General features: G+C 38.7%; 2 protein-coding genes across 4 annotated transcripts in view; one reads left to right on the forward strand and one right to left on the reverse strand.

The window, feature by feature from the left end:
• synm (synemin, intermediate filament protein) lies at positions 1-8,963 on the forward strand. Its single transcript, XM_084409822.1, has 4 exons — positions 1-991; positions 2,752-2,876; positions 4,575-4,645; positions 4,816-8,963. The coding sequence occupies exons 1-4, from the start codon at positions 194-196 to the stop codon at positions 7,029-7,031; spliced, it is 3,210 nt and encodes a 1,069-aa protein (XP_084265948.1). The 5' UTR covers positions 1-193; the 3' UTR covers positions 7,032-8,963.
• Positions 8,196-13,688, reverse strand: part of ttc23 (tetratricopeptide repeat domain 23) — a 20,191-nt gene continuing 14,698 nt past the window's right edge. For all 3 annotated transcript variants that reach the window (XM_084409825.1, XM_084409824.1, XM_084409823.1), the window contains exons 10-11: positions 9,574-9,656; positions 8,196-9,398 (exon numbers count right to left, since the gene is read on the reverse strand). In XM_084409825.1, coding sequence (XP_084265951.1) covers positions 9,287-9,398; positions 9,574-9,656 — 195 coding nt within the window. In that variant the 3' untranslated portion in view covers positions 8,196-9,286. The remainder of the gene's footprint in view (positions 9,399-9,573; positions 9,657-13,688) is intronic.

Below are 13,688 nucleotides of genomic sequence, written 5' to 3' on the forward strand. Positions count from 1 at the left end.
GAGCTAGACCGTGCTCATAGTAGGACTCACTAACGGGACATGGGATCAGCTCAAATCCTCCGCACTTGTTCGACTCTGCCTCCGCCCAGCGCTTCTCATCGACGCAGAAATCAGATGACAACGAAATAGTTGATTAACTTCTAACTTGAAACATTTAAGAGTAACCCGAATTTACACAATTACAAAGAAAAAAATGTTCCGAATGAGGGAGCCGTTTGAAAGCGAGAAGCTCCAATTACAAGAGCTCAACCAAAGACTCGGCCAGTACCTAATGCGCTCAAAACAGTTGGAACAAGAAAATACCGGCTTGATAAGCGAAATAAATTCAATCAGACAAAACAGGTCTGGAGAATGGGAAAGCAAACACATGTCCGAGCTACGGGAAATGAGGAGACTGGTGGAGCGTTTATCTTTCGAGAAATGCAGAGCAGAGATGGAACGACAGAAGCTGCGCAATGAACTCCAGATGCTTCAAGCGATGCGTTCAGATGAGGCTTCGGTGGGCAAAGGCATCGGCACTGAGCTTAAAGGCTGCGAGAGGCAGCTCCATCATACTCTTCAGACCAACCGTGCTTTGGAAGATCGCCTTGTTGAGCTTGAAAACGAATATAAGTTTTTGGAAGATGCCCACAGAAAGGAAATCGGCCAGCTGAGGAACCAGGCGCACTCCCGAACTGTACGCGTTGTGACTCAAACGCACCACGCACCTCCAGCAGTAACGATGGAAGAGGTGCAGGAGTACGCGGCCAACTTCACTGAAAGCTGGCAGGGGACTTTAGACATGTACCGCCTGAGGGTAGAGGAAATCGAAGAGTCTATAAAAGCAGACCACGCGAGGCTGGAGGACATTCAGAGGGAAAAGAGGGAATGTGCTTCACAGTTCAAGAGGCTGCGTGACGAGATTGAGAAACAAACACAAGTGCAGCTGAACCTTGAGGAGCAGCTCGAGAACATGCAAGAACATTTCAGAGATGAAATCAGTCAGTACCAGGTGGGTGTCAAAGCAAAACACAAGGCCCTTTATTAATAAAATCACTACAGATGAAAACAGGGATTGCGTAAGGATGCGCCACACCCACTGTGCGCACTACTAGTGACAGCAGCATCATGGTACATTCTAGAGCAGCTACACATTAGTGTACCATTAGCCTACTTTAAAAAAAAATTTTTATTAGAGGCACAAATCACATGTTATCCCATATAGGATATATTTGATAAAGAATAACCTAGTGGCGTTTTAAACACATCATTGTCTGTAATCCCCTCCCTTAGAATGGCCCACAATAGAGGAAAAATGATAAAACAAAAAGTTACTGATTAGAATATATTTCTTACATTTACTTTAATATATAAAGTGCAGTTATATCAAAAATATATTCCTGTATGTTGAGAAGTTTGTCAGTTTAATTTTTTTATATATTTAAATTGATCAAAAACATAGTTTTTATAAATAGTTATATTAAATGTGTGAGAAATATAAGTTTATCAGTGCTTTTTAGTTCTTCCAAGAGTAAAGTAAAATATTACAAAACACATATAGTGGAGACCAAGCAGGCATCAACTTCAGGTGAACATTATCCAACACCTGTTTTTTCAATGGGCCCTTTTGGAGCTCAAGTGAGAAGTGCTTAGGCACTGCCAATATCCATGTTTATCATCTCTAGATCAGTGTGCCTAAAAAAAAAGAGCATTAAAGCCTCATCCCATTATTGCCTCTCTCCAGGGAGAATGACAAATGAGCAGTTACTGAAGCAAAGTGCAAGCATCAGTAAAGTGTTGTGTCACTGTGGGCTAAATTGAATGGAGGATGTCAGTCTTAACATATTACTGCAGTTAGTTTGACTAGCCTATTGAGTGCCAAATGTTCCGAATCCAAAACCACAGATGCACTCATCAAACAGACTAATGATGTGTCGTCGTGATTTTGCCATCTAAGACATGTATCAACACCTTTTGTTGACCCTGGAACAATATTCCTGCCCAAAAAACGAACCCTATCTGTGCCCCTAAATCTAACCCTACCCATAACTTATCCCTAAAATCAAATGGGAAATGATAGGTGAATGAGAATGGTGTAGAAGCCCTTTAACTCTTGTTGTAAGCCTTACACTAACTATAAACCTATTCCTCAGATCTGATTGGTTGATTGGAATGTTGTTGCAGGATCAACAAGGATGTTGATCTAGGAACATGTTCAAGTTGGTGAAATGGCATAGCTTTGTGAAATCACATTTATGTCACCACTTGAGACCAAAAATACTTGATACTTGAGAGTTTGGAGCCACTGGAGTGGTGGAAATTTAAAGGCTCGTAGCAACCATTGAATGTAGCATATTAGGAACTGACTTAAAAAAGTCTTGTCTTGTGACTTGGACCAACATAAAGTAGATAACCCTTGAATCATTAAAAACCCCTGTCTTTTAAAATAAATAATGAGGTTTCAGCAGGGGGTGATGTTGGAAGAGCAGGTGCATCACACAAACAGTAGCCCCCAAAATATACTTTGGATCAATAAGATGCAAGTGGACACTCTTTTGAAAGAGAGAGATGAGATAAAAATAGGTTTATAGTTTAAACACTATACTATTCAGTCTATTATTGCAATATCCACTATATTTATATGTTGTGTGTGTGTGTGTGTGTGTGTGTGTGTGTGTGTGTGTGTGTGTGTGTGTGTGTGTGTGTGTGTGTGTGTGTGTGTGTGTGTGTAAAAGAGCAAACAGGCTAACTGTCTATCTTCTTGTCATACAGGCTATCATTGAGGAACTGGAGTATGAGCGCAGAATGTTGTCAAACACCATCTCAGAGAAGCTGAAGGACCATCAGAATCTCTTACAGGTCAAGATGGGTCTAGCTTTGGAAGTGGCAGCATACAGGTAGAGCATACAAAATCAATTAAATGCTCCCTTTCACGTTCCACATTCACTTAAATGAGCACATTCAGCTTCTCTTTTTCTGATAATTCATGGTAAATGATCCCAGAGGTCTTCTGCTAGGACTTGGATTTCATGCATTCAGTTTTAACAATATTCTCAAGCTCATGTATTTTTTAAGTACTGTCTATGGTCTGATGCCAACTCAAGCACAGGGATGAATGACCCGTTTCTTTGCCCTTAAAACGAGTCTCCTCCTACATTCTCTTGGTGACATGAAATATTAATACCAAAATTACTTGTGCTTCATGGACTTTGGCTTACAAGACATCTCACAGGACCAGTGCAGGAGTCCTTGAAAGCTATTAAAATGTCTTAAGTTCAGATTTCATTATTAGGGGCTGATCACACAGAACGTGTTTTTGCACTGATCCACACCATCTCTAATTCCACTGTGCTGCTTTTTTAGAATTTTCCATCTAAACATGCCACATGGATGTCTTTGACCAGCATGTTTGCATCTTTTGCAGCATCTCATACATGACAATTTTTTACCATTCCACTTCCTACGTCTAGAATTTTTTGAAACGCAAAAACACGTTCTGTGTGAATGGCCTCTTATTCTGCGATTTTAAAAGTATGGGTATCTAAAACTTTCTCCATGCAGTAATGTGAATATAAACATTTGACTGTTTTCTGTTTTGAGATTTGAGTTGAGAAGTTTGACATAGCAACCACCCCTAACATGAGCCTTGTAGATGTATTTTTAGCCACTGCAGCAACAGAGCAACTAATGCCCGCCCATTTGGCAAGTCTGCTTACAGTCCCGCCCCTCTTTTCTTGTTAGACTGGATAACTCCTGTATTTATGACCTAATCCGTGTATGTTGAACAAACACTGAAGCTGATTTATGATTTTCACTCTATTGTAAAGCTGTCTGATGCATTAGCTAATGCACATGGAAGATTAGCATCTAGAGTTATTAAATAAAGCTACATAAAAGTAGGCTATAATAATTTTCCCCGTTATGTCCCCTACTTCATAATGCGTGTAGAAGATCTGCCATTGCAGGTACTTGAAACTGTTTGTACAACCTTTATACATCCTTAATCAAATGTTTGGTTGGTCTCTTATCTGAAAATGTCGATATGTATAGTTGCAACTTGCAATGTTTTGGATACTATTGAGACATGATAATGTAGAAGTTCCATTTGTCTGTTTCAAACTGCTCCACATCGTAAGCCATAATGAAAACAGACAGGGTGCATTGTGGCAGTTATTTTTAGTGCAGTCTTTCAAAGGAATCACAGGGGACTTTCATACGTTTACTGTCTGTAGCTCCACATAGTCTGCTTCGCTTTGGTTCTCCACCGCATTTTTCATGTAAAAGCATTGTCAAGGTAGGTTCAAAGCTGCTCAAGGACCAGTTTAATCAATTAAACACAATGGTGGAGATAAAGAGTGTTTTTAGTGACCTTAACTGTATTTCTGCTTAGGACATGGGCTTGGTAGGTTTTCTGGTTGCCCTCAGTGTTGTTTGAGCTTTTGCATGGTCATGGCAGAACATGGAGGTAGTCAGCATTCTCCAAAGAGGTGAAAAAGAAGTGCCTAGGTTGTTCATGATACTGTATGTTCTGAAGTAATTCGATTGACCTTAAATATGCCTGTTTGCTGTATCTTTGACATTGTCATGTTTATCAGGGCACTCTTGGAAGAAGAAGGAAGACATGCTCAAATGTGGTCTAATCAGCATTCAAGAGAAAGAAAAATAGGTATTTGCTTGTGTCATTTAGCTTGAAATAACGATTTAATGCTATATGATTTTTAACACTACTAACGTTTGGTTTACTATTATTCTAATTATTCAGTATTCCAACAAAGCATACTAAGACAGATGTTAGAAAGTAAAATGTCATTTTTATCTGTTATCTATCTACTGTAGATATAAAAATGCCATCCCATCCTTACACTCCAAGAGTGTCCATCAATTCGGCAAGTCGGCCAGATACAAGGAAAAAAGCCTTCACAGGATATGATGTTAAATATATGGAGCCTATTTCCAGCGTGAGAACCTCATCTACATCAAGTCAGTTTCATTCTCACGAACCCTCAAGGATCGTGCCCATCAGTGTATCAAATCGTGCCCAGCAAAGTCCTGTTTCAAGAAGGGACATGATTTCATTCACCAAAGCAGCGCAGGCAGCTGCTTCCACTACCCTGAAACCTGGAGTCTCTTCTGTTGAGATAAAGAGAGAGGAAACCGATCAGAGAAGTATGAGAAAGGAGGTTTCACAGCACTCTTCAATGGGCTCACTTGATCATCCCCCCTATAGAATCGAAAGTATATCAAGCTCTACAGCCTCAAAAATTGAGAAACCAAAGCCAGCAAATGTGATATCACCCCTTGCGAGTTTTACCAAGAACACCACTGAAGAAAGCAAACAAAAAGATGTTGAACCGAAAGAAAAGAGAATGGATGCCAAACAAGATAAAGAAAAACCCAAGGCAACAAATAAAGAAGAAATAGGGGATGTGAAAGAATCAATAGCTAAAGATGTGAGAGTGTCTGAAAATGTAGGGCATAAGGTGTTTGTAGGTGAGGAAAAAGTACTAGATGCAATTTCTACGGAGGAAATAATTCAGCAGGTCATGAAACCAGCTGGTTTAGATACTAGGGTCAGCTCAAGGTCCCCTGACTCAAAATTCACATATCATGTGGAGAAAACGGAGCAAGAGGATGGATCCACCAAGACTCAGATTGTCTTACAATCTAAAGTTGAGGAGGAGCTGGATATGTCTGAAGATTCTGCCCTGGAGGACCTTCTTAACAGGGGAGTCAAGAAAGTCACCCTGGAGAACATCAAAGGAACCCCAACTGGAACCATGATCGAGAACCTGCTGAGTCTTGGCCTGCAAGGTGAGAGTTTGGGAAATAGGTCAGTGAATGTGGAGATAATCGAGGAACCTGTGGAGTCTCAGAGTGATGAGGAGAGTGAAATTGATATAGAGGAGCCTGTGGAGATTAAGTCTAAACAACCAAACATCAGTCCCTCATCGATGTTCTTCCAAATAGAGGAGTTAGAGAGTGACCCTACGACCATGAAACCCTTTGACAGTGGTTCTGCTGAAGCTTCTCATTATGGAAACAGTGGCTCTGTGCAGGTTCAGGAAGTTACCAGAGATGAAAACATACCATACTTCTCGCACGTCCAAGAGTCACAAGAATACTTTGTCTCCACTCCTGAAGACAATATGTCTGAGTTTGAGGAGGGTGGAAGGTTTATGTCTTACAGCCATTATGGAGTTATGGATGATCTGTCTGATGAACGATATTACCAGGAAGATGACCACAAACAGCCCACTGCTGAAGGTCAGAGGTACAGAGATTCACCCGAATATGGTGACCACTCGTTTTTGAGAGACAACATCGAAGACTGCATAATCGAAGAGGAGGTGCACGTCTCTCCCACCCTGCAACAGTCCATAGTAGGGATCCTGAAGGAGGAGTCTCTAGACCCCGAACAGCAGCTCAGAGGAGCATTAGAGCAAATCCAAGATACTGTATCTGGAGCCCTCAAGGAAGAACTTGCATTTTTCACAAAAGGTAGAGAGACTCCAGAAAATGTCTCTGTTGACATCAAAAAAGTTGAACAAGTTACAGACAGTGGAACCATGACCATTGTGGCTGAGCTTAATGTGTCCCAGACGTTGGAGGAGTCTGGGCTGCTGGGAGAAGGAGGAGATGATCCGTCTGAAGAGCAGATAATGGCAGCGCTGAGCTCATCCCACCCAACGCTCCAGCAGGCCCTCGGTGGTGGAGCTGGTGCAGGATACACCATGAGCGTTTCCCAAGAGGAGTTTCAAGTGGAGGGAATGCCATGGATGACCAGCAACGAAGAGATCCAACAATGGAGCTCAACCGATGAGGTCGGCAAGACGGAAAAACACATCAAGCTGGGCCCTAGTGAGAAATCCTTCACTTTTCAGATGGACGTGAACAACGGCTCCTCTGCATCAACAAGCGGAGGAGCCGTTAAAGTACAAAGAAGCGGCAGCGCTACAGAGTACTCACAGACCCAGATGATTGACCCCCACTTGAAGGTCTGTCATGAGAAAAGAATCGCAACTGTTTATCTTGAAAGCCCCAAAGACGAGTGATATCATGAAATAACATCTAAATGACACATTATAGCTCAACATATCACGTCAATCAAATAATTCATTATGAAATGAACCAAAAAAATCAGGTGTTGTAAGCCAGAATTAAAAATTCATGGTCCATCATGACTGTTATACTCTAAAAATGTTACTGATCCCAGTTGTTGAACAGTGCTGTAACTGACATAGCGAAAGTATTAACAAAGCTAAAGCTGATCACTTTAATGCTTTGCTTTGTATATATTATTAACTACTAGAACATTTTATTTCATTTTCACAGCTTTAACTAAGCACAGAAAAAGTGAAAAACAGTATTTTCTTTCCATTTCATTTTTAAATAGCTCAGAAAACACATTGCTGACTATATTAAAACACACACTTTGTTATTGTACCGTCTTGTGCTTCTAGTTTCCATAGAATTGCAAAAATAAGTTTGGCATGTTTTAAAACCTTTTTATGAAATATGTTAAACAGAGATTGATCTGATGGAGATATTTACAAAAGTATGCAGAAATTCTAGATTAGTGCAGGCTTTAATTGGCCATATATTTGTGAGTTATTCAAAACTTTAATCATAATATCACAAATATCTTCATTCACAAATTTGGATATTTTTGGTTTATATAGTGTGGTCTACATTGGCCACCGTCTAGTTCTGAAGGTGAGAAGCACTAGACTGCCCTTCCTGTAAGAGATCCAGAGATCTCTTAATCCTTAAATGACATTAGACCAGCAAGGACTAATCTAGCAATCCTGCTCTTCCAGGACAACACATTTTTCATTGCTCTAGTACTGTGTACAGAGACAGTGAGAGAGGGAGGATCGTAGATCCTTGTAGAAATCTCACATTAAAAATAAGGGCAAGGCAGCTTACACAGAAGTGTGTAAGTGCTTCCAGAATAGCTATTCGGTGCTATTAAGTCTGTCACAACCTATTACGTAATATGAGGATTCAGCTCCACTAAATGACTGTCTATTTTTAGGATTCCATTGACACTTTAAGGTAAAATAGTGTCTGAAGATTTCAAGTGTAAGCATGTGTGTTTTCCTCTATTTTTTCTATTCATCTTTTAACAGATATCAGCATATTAATGTTAATGTCACCAGATGCTGCAATGGTGACAGTCCTGTGCCTGTTAACAATGCTGGGAGTAAAAAAAGAGTAACATCATTTCAGCTTTATTTAATGATTTACCATTTCATTTTCAAGTAGCTTTTTATGTCAGTATTATCATAAACTATCATAGATCTAGAAATGAGATCCTCAATATCATATATGTTAACACAGTGATCCCAGGGGTTCTTAAACAAGTTTGAATAAATTTGATTTAACTTTATTATTACACTGGGTGCAAATGGTGCTTAATGTCATTTAATGTGTGTGAGTTTTTACATTTGTTTTTATGACACAAAGCAGAATATAAGAGTCACTTGCAATATGATTTTTCACATTTAAGTGACTTAAATAATATCCAGTATAATACAAGATGAAATAACCCCATTTCTGGTTTGTGTTGAAGGATTTGAGTCTTACTCATTAGGCTGCGGTGCTACACAACAGAAAAAAGGTTGGGAAACACGGTGTTAACAGATACATCATAAGTTATTAAGGATCATTATTAACCATTTCCAACCATATATCTGCATCCCTTAAGATGGTGTTTCAGAACCTGCCGTTGTTTATTTGAATCTATGCATACTAGGGTTTTAGGACTCAACCATCACTGTGAAACCTCATTTTGTCCATCTACAGATTTACAGTTTGCTATACATGATTTACTGCCTTAGCAAATATTGGTTTGGGGATGTACTTTTGCAAAATGAAAATCCACAAAATGGGTGTTTTGTGTGCTGTTTTACTCTTAAAAAGACTAGTCTGCTCACTGTCTGAACATTGGTTTACATGCAAACACAATAAACAAACCCTTTACAGAGTTCACGTTGTGATTTCAGCTCAATTCTCAGAAATAATATAAGAATTAAAACTCTTTGCAGAGAGGCCTGCCGCTCAGCAGTCAGAGAGTGTTTGCAGAAACTGCTGTGACGGTGTATTAGATCACTACTGGACAGTTCTCATTTTTTGAAGTGCAGAGGTAGTCACCTTGCCAAGCACTCTAAAGACACAATAGAGCTTGTGTGCTGGTCTAGAAACACTGCCTTGCTTTTTCCAATCCACAGATTTCCCTTGGTGAAATAGGATGAGGTCAAACATCCCTGACAGTCCATGCCACAAACAGCCCTGCTGGTCATTGCTGTTATGAGTTAGACATACTAGATGTCACCTCAGATGCAGATGATACCACTGCACAGAATGGAGGCCTTGTTTCAAGACGACTTTCCTTACGTCTCTCATTGACCTCTGGTGACCTAGAAAAAGACCACAAAGCATTAAATGCCTCATCTATTAATGATATTCACTTTCAGCAACACACTACATTCAGGTGAAATGTCCGCGTACTGCACCGAAAGCACATTTTTAGAGTGCACTGTGACTTCCTGCTATAGCGTGAATGTGTAACACATGATTGAGTAGGAAACTCACTGAGACAGCATGTCCACGGTTCTTTGTGTGGCTTTGGTTTTCTTGTGCTGAGGACCATACAGCATACTTTGAATATCCAGACACTGAAAGAGAGACAGATATAGGTGGTTAGCAAAACATTTGAGAGCATTGGTGACAAGCTATACTCCATCTAAAACTACAAAATGCATGTATATTTTTTATATAAATACATAATGCATATATATATAAATTAAAGACTACCACTCAAAAGTATTTAAAGTTTTTGAAAGAAATCTCTTATGCTCACCAAGGCTTTATTTAAGTTATATTATTAAAGTAATATTAAAATAATAAAGTAATAAAACGTAATATTGTGAAATATTATTACAATTTAAAAGTGCTGTTTTCTATTTTAATATATTTTCAGTTGCAGCAAAAAAAACTTTTCAACATTGATAATAATAAGAACCATTATTATATATAATTGAGTGCCAACAATAACTGATAATAACTGAGAACCAAATCAGAATATTAGAATGATTTCTGAAGGATCATGTGAGAGAGAAGACTGGAGTAATGGCAGCTTTTCCATCACAGGAATAAATTACATTTTAAAATATATTTTAAAAAGAAAACACATTTTAATTTGTAATCATATTTAACAACATTATACATTTTTACTGTATTCCTATCAAATAAATGCAGCCTTGGTGAGCATAAGAAAAAGCATAAAAAACAAATTATTCCAAACTTTTTATCTGTAGGGTATATTTATATAATAATTAATTATTACAATATAATTATGCATCTTTTTTTATTCGTATGAGGTGGCATGGAATATTTGTACTTTTAAGTTGATGATATTGATGACACATCATTCATAAACAACCCAAATCATTGTGACTTATGACCGAATATATATATATATAGTACAGTTGCTACACAGACTACTGAACAGTTCTAATAAAGAATTAATGTTCATTCTTTTAAAAGTGATGATTGTTATCACCATTTTCATAAAGGATGGAAAGGCCTGGTGAAAAATAAATGGCTAGCTGAGCTTCAATACAGTCATAACTGTCTGTGAATGTGAAACTAAAATATAAAAAAAGTTTGTATTTGTTACAGCTAAAATTCAAACCTAAGAAAGTAAAATTTAGTGCTCTGCTTTGTGGAGCTCAAAGGGTAGTGAACGGCTTGACTCTGATTTCACAGACATAGTAGAGAGGAGGAGTGCCTTTGGCACAGATATTATAGGATACCTGGCCAAGCCACTTCATTTCCTCAAATAAACCCACTCTCATTCACTCCTTCAAAACAACAGCAACGGTTAGGATGAAAAACACTCAAAATGACGACATGACAGCAGTCTTTCCATAAAAAGACAAAGGAAAGTACTGTTCAAAGTTTCCTTCATGATTGAAAAGTCTCATTCCATGTTTTCATCACTTTCCACAGGCAAAAGTGATGTCATGGGGCCCACTTCAATGGGAAAACAGTTGCAGTGACTCTCAAAAGTGTGTGTGTGTGTGTGTGTGTGTCTTTAGAAAAGGCTCTCAAAAAAGGATATTCATCTAAAGACTGCATAAAACATAATATACTATACTGTGTATATAATCTAACTTTATTATCGCTTATTTAAATCCCTGTTTCTGTTTTAACCACAAAACCCTGGCTTTAGGCCAAAGTCTAAAGTAAGAGTGTGTTGCTCTGCTGCAGCAGCTGTCATGATTACAGGAGAAAGAACATGATATGAGCTGCTCGTATCTGTCAGAGGTAACGGGGAAAGGTTAGTATCCTGAGGAAACGCTGAGCGTGGGACCACTGATTCACAACCCTAGAAATGGAGCCCTTCAATACAACAACAAAGCAACATAGCAACAGTGCTCGCTTACAGACGAGTGGGGACAGGTTTCCAAAGATCAACAGTCACCAAATTATCTCAGAGGGGGTTTCAGTGCGACCGAATAAAAATAAAAGCCATATTTAGGACATACTAGGAGACATGGATAATGTGGTAGCATCTTCTTACGGCATCAAATGTTAAGAGCGAAAGACACAAAAGAGAATGAATAACGTCACAAACAGGGGTGTGGTAGACTCCTGGAGGAGGACATCAAGTGAGCTGCCCAAGACACCAAGAATAACACGGTCCCATCTAAAAATAATCAAGCTTTAAATAAAGCTAGAGCTACCAAAACAAATGTTAACTTTGGTAACTTGCTTTATTACCTAAAGAAAGTTACCATAATAAACATAGTTCATTGAATACATGTAATAAAATAAAAAATAAATTTTAGAATTTGAGTTAAAGGTGCCTTATGCAACTTGTTCCATAATACAATATCCAATAATAGCCCTTATATGTCATCAGCTAACGTTAAAACATAGAATCTGGCAGAGTGTCAGAACTGACATTCCCCCCACTGCCTTGGTAGCCAGCATATATTGGAGTCGGGACGTTTTGGGGCGTGTACATTTGTAAGGGTGTGTGTGAGGTGATAGCCAATGACAGGCTTTGAGGGCAGGTACACTGAGAGTTACAAACACGCCCAATATTTTGTTAAAGTAATGGCGGACGCAAGCCCTACTAGCGACGGAGCTTGCCAAAAAAATAAGAAAAGAAAATATAGCAAATGCAAAGAGAGCATCGGATCAAGCCCGGAGTAAAACCAGAGTAAATCTGGGTTTGGCGTTTGTCAGATGGCGGCAGATGAGGTTTGCATTTGGATTGAAGAGCGATGCAGAGTTGGCCACGTTTCTATTGGACAGGTACAGTAATGTAAATACCTAATTTATCAGGTTAGCTAGTTAGTTCGCAAACATTCATTGTGATCTCTGCAAAAGAGACAATTTCGTTGTTTTTTGGAGTTTTCAGATTTAAAAACGTCAATAAAGTCTCGTTCGTTCTGCTCTCACACGGAACAGATCGATTATAATATGTTTATACCGTCAAATGAAATCCTGCAGGTGTCGGCGCTTTCTCCGTCCATGCTATAAATGCACATCCTTGAATGAGCGCGGATTTTCTAGCGCATTTACTTGAACTTCATAGGCAATGTGGTTTAACCCATTTGAGAGGCGGCCAAAATCAGAATTTAAAATGGACTGAATAAGCTACGAACTTGACGAGCGATGCCGCGCTGACATGTATGCACAAATTATCACACACACTCTCTCAGATGGTCTGTCTGACTGCAGCCTGCAAGCAAAAAGTGTCTCCGCCAAATGGGAAGCAAAGCTGTCAATCAAACTCCGTTAGTAACCGTTACCAGTGTAATTCAACTAATTGCCTATAGGTGGCTCCAAGTTGCATAAGGCACCTTTAAGACTATTTTAGAATACTATTTTTGTCCTAGTGGAAGGTCTCATGAAGGTCTCCTTTTAACAGCACTCAGCAATGTATCAATGGCCAAGAAAATGTCTACTTGCATCTAGAAGGACTAACACAATGCTATTTTTTTGGAAAGTTTCATATCAGGAAAGGCGTCTATCATTCATGCTACCCTCCAAGATTAGAGCATAGCTCTGAGGACAGAAGCTGTTCAGATCTCTTTTTATGCTAACTGCAGTTGCCCAGACTCTTTGCATGGAAGGATCTTGGTGAAATATATTGAACAAACTTTATTTGATAAACTATTTTATACCATCAGAATTCCATGTAGATGTAGCATCAAATTCAGCAAAATGATGTATATATTGGGTGCGTCCGAAATCGCATACTCTCTAGTAGGTACTTATTTTGAATAAGTACATTCTATATAGTATGAATGTGTGTAGTATGAACGTAATCTGGAACGAAATTACATTCATCATGTTGCCCTTATCATGTGACCTGCAGTGTCAGTTAACAGTACTGTGAATTCAGACATACTACTTTTGTCACATAATGTTTTTCGCCTACTATATAGTAGGGAAGTATGCGATTTTAGATGCAGCCTTAATGTCACGATGTAATGGAAGTAGAAACTGATTTTTTTCTTTTGTATTGTACTGTACTGGAAAAGAAAAAAAAATTGGATGTAAAAAAAATGCGAAAATAAGAAAATAAGAAAGCGCCGGGATAAATGATTGGAAGAGTGTGGCATACATCACCAGGGAAATGTTTAATTAAAAAAAAAAAAAAATGTTTGACCATGCATAAATTAATTATT

Source organism: Rutilus rutilus (genome assembly GCF_951802725.1).
Source record: "Rutilus rutilus genome assembly, chromosome: 5".
Taxonomy (NCBI): Eukaryota; Metazoa; Chordata; class Actinopteri; order Cypriniformes; family Leuciscidae; genus Rutilus; species Rutilus rutilus.

Coding starts and splice junctions, on each gene's coding strand:
- synm (XM_084409822.1), top strand. CDS start 194: ATGTTCCGAATGAGGGAGCCGTTTGAAAGCGAGAAGCTCCAATTACAA. Junction 992..2,751: donor ATGAAATCAGTCAGTACCAG/GTGGGTGTCAAA, acceptor CTTGTCATACAG/GCTATCATTGAGGAACTGGA. Junction 4,646..4,815: donor TTCAAGAGAAAGAAAAATAG/GTATTTGCTTGT, acceptor TATCTACTGTAG/ATATAAAAATGCCATCCCAT.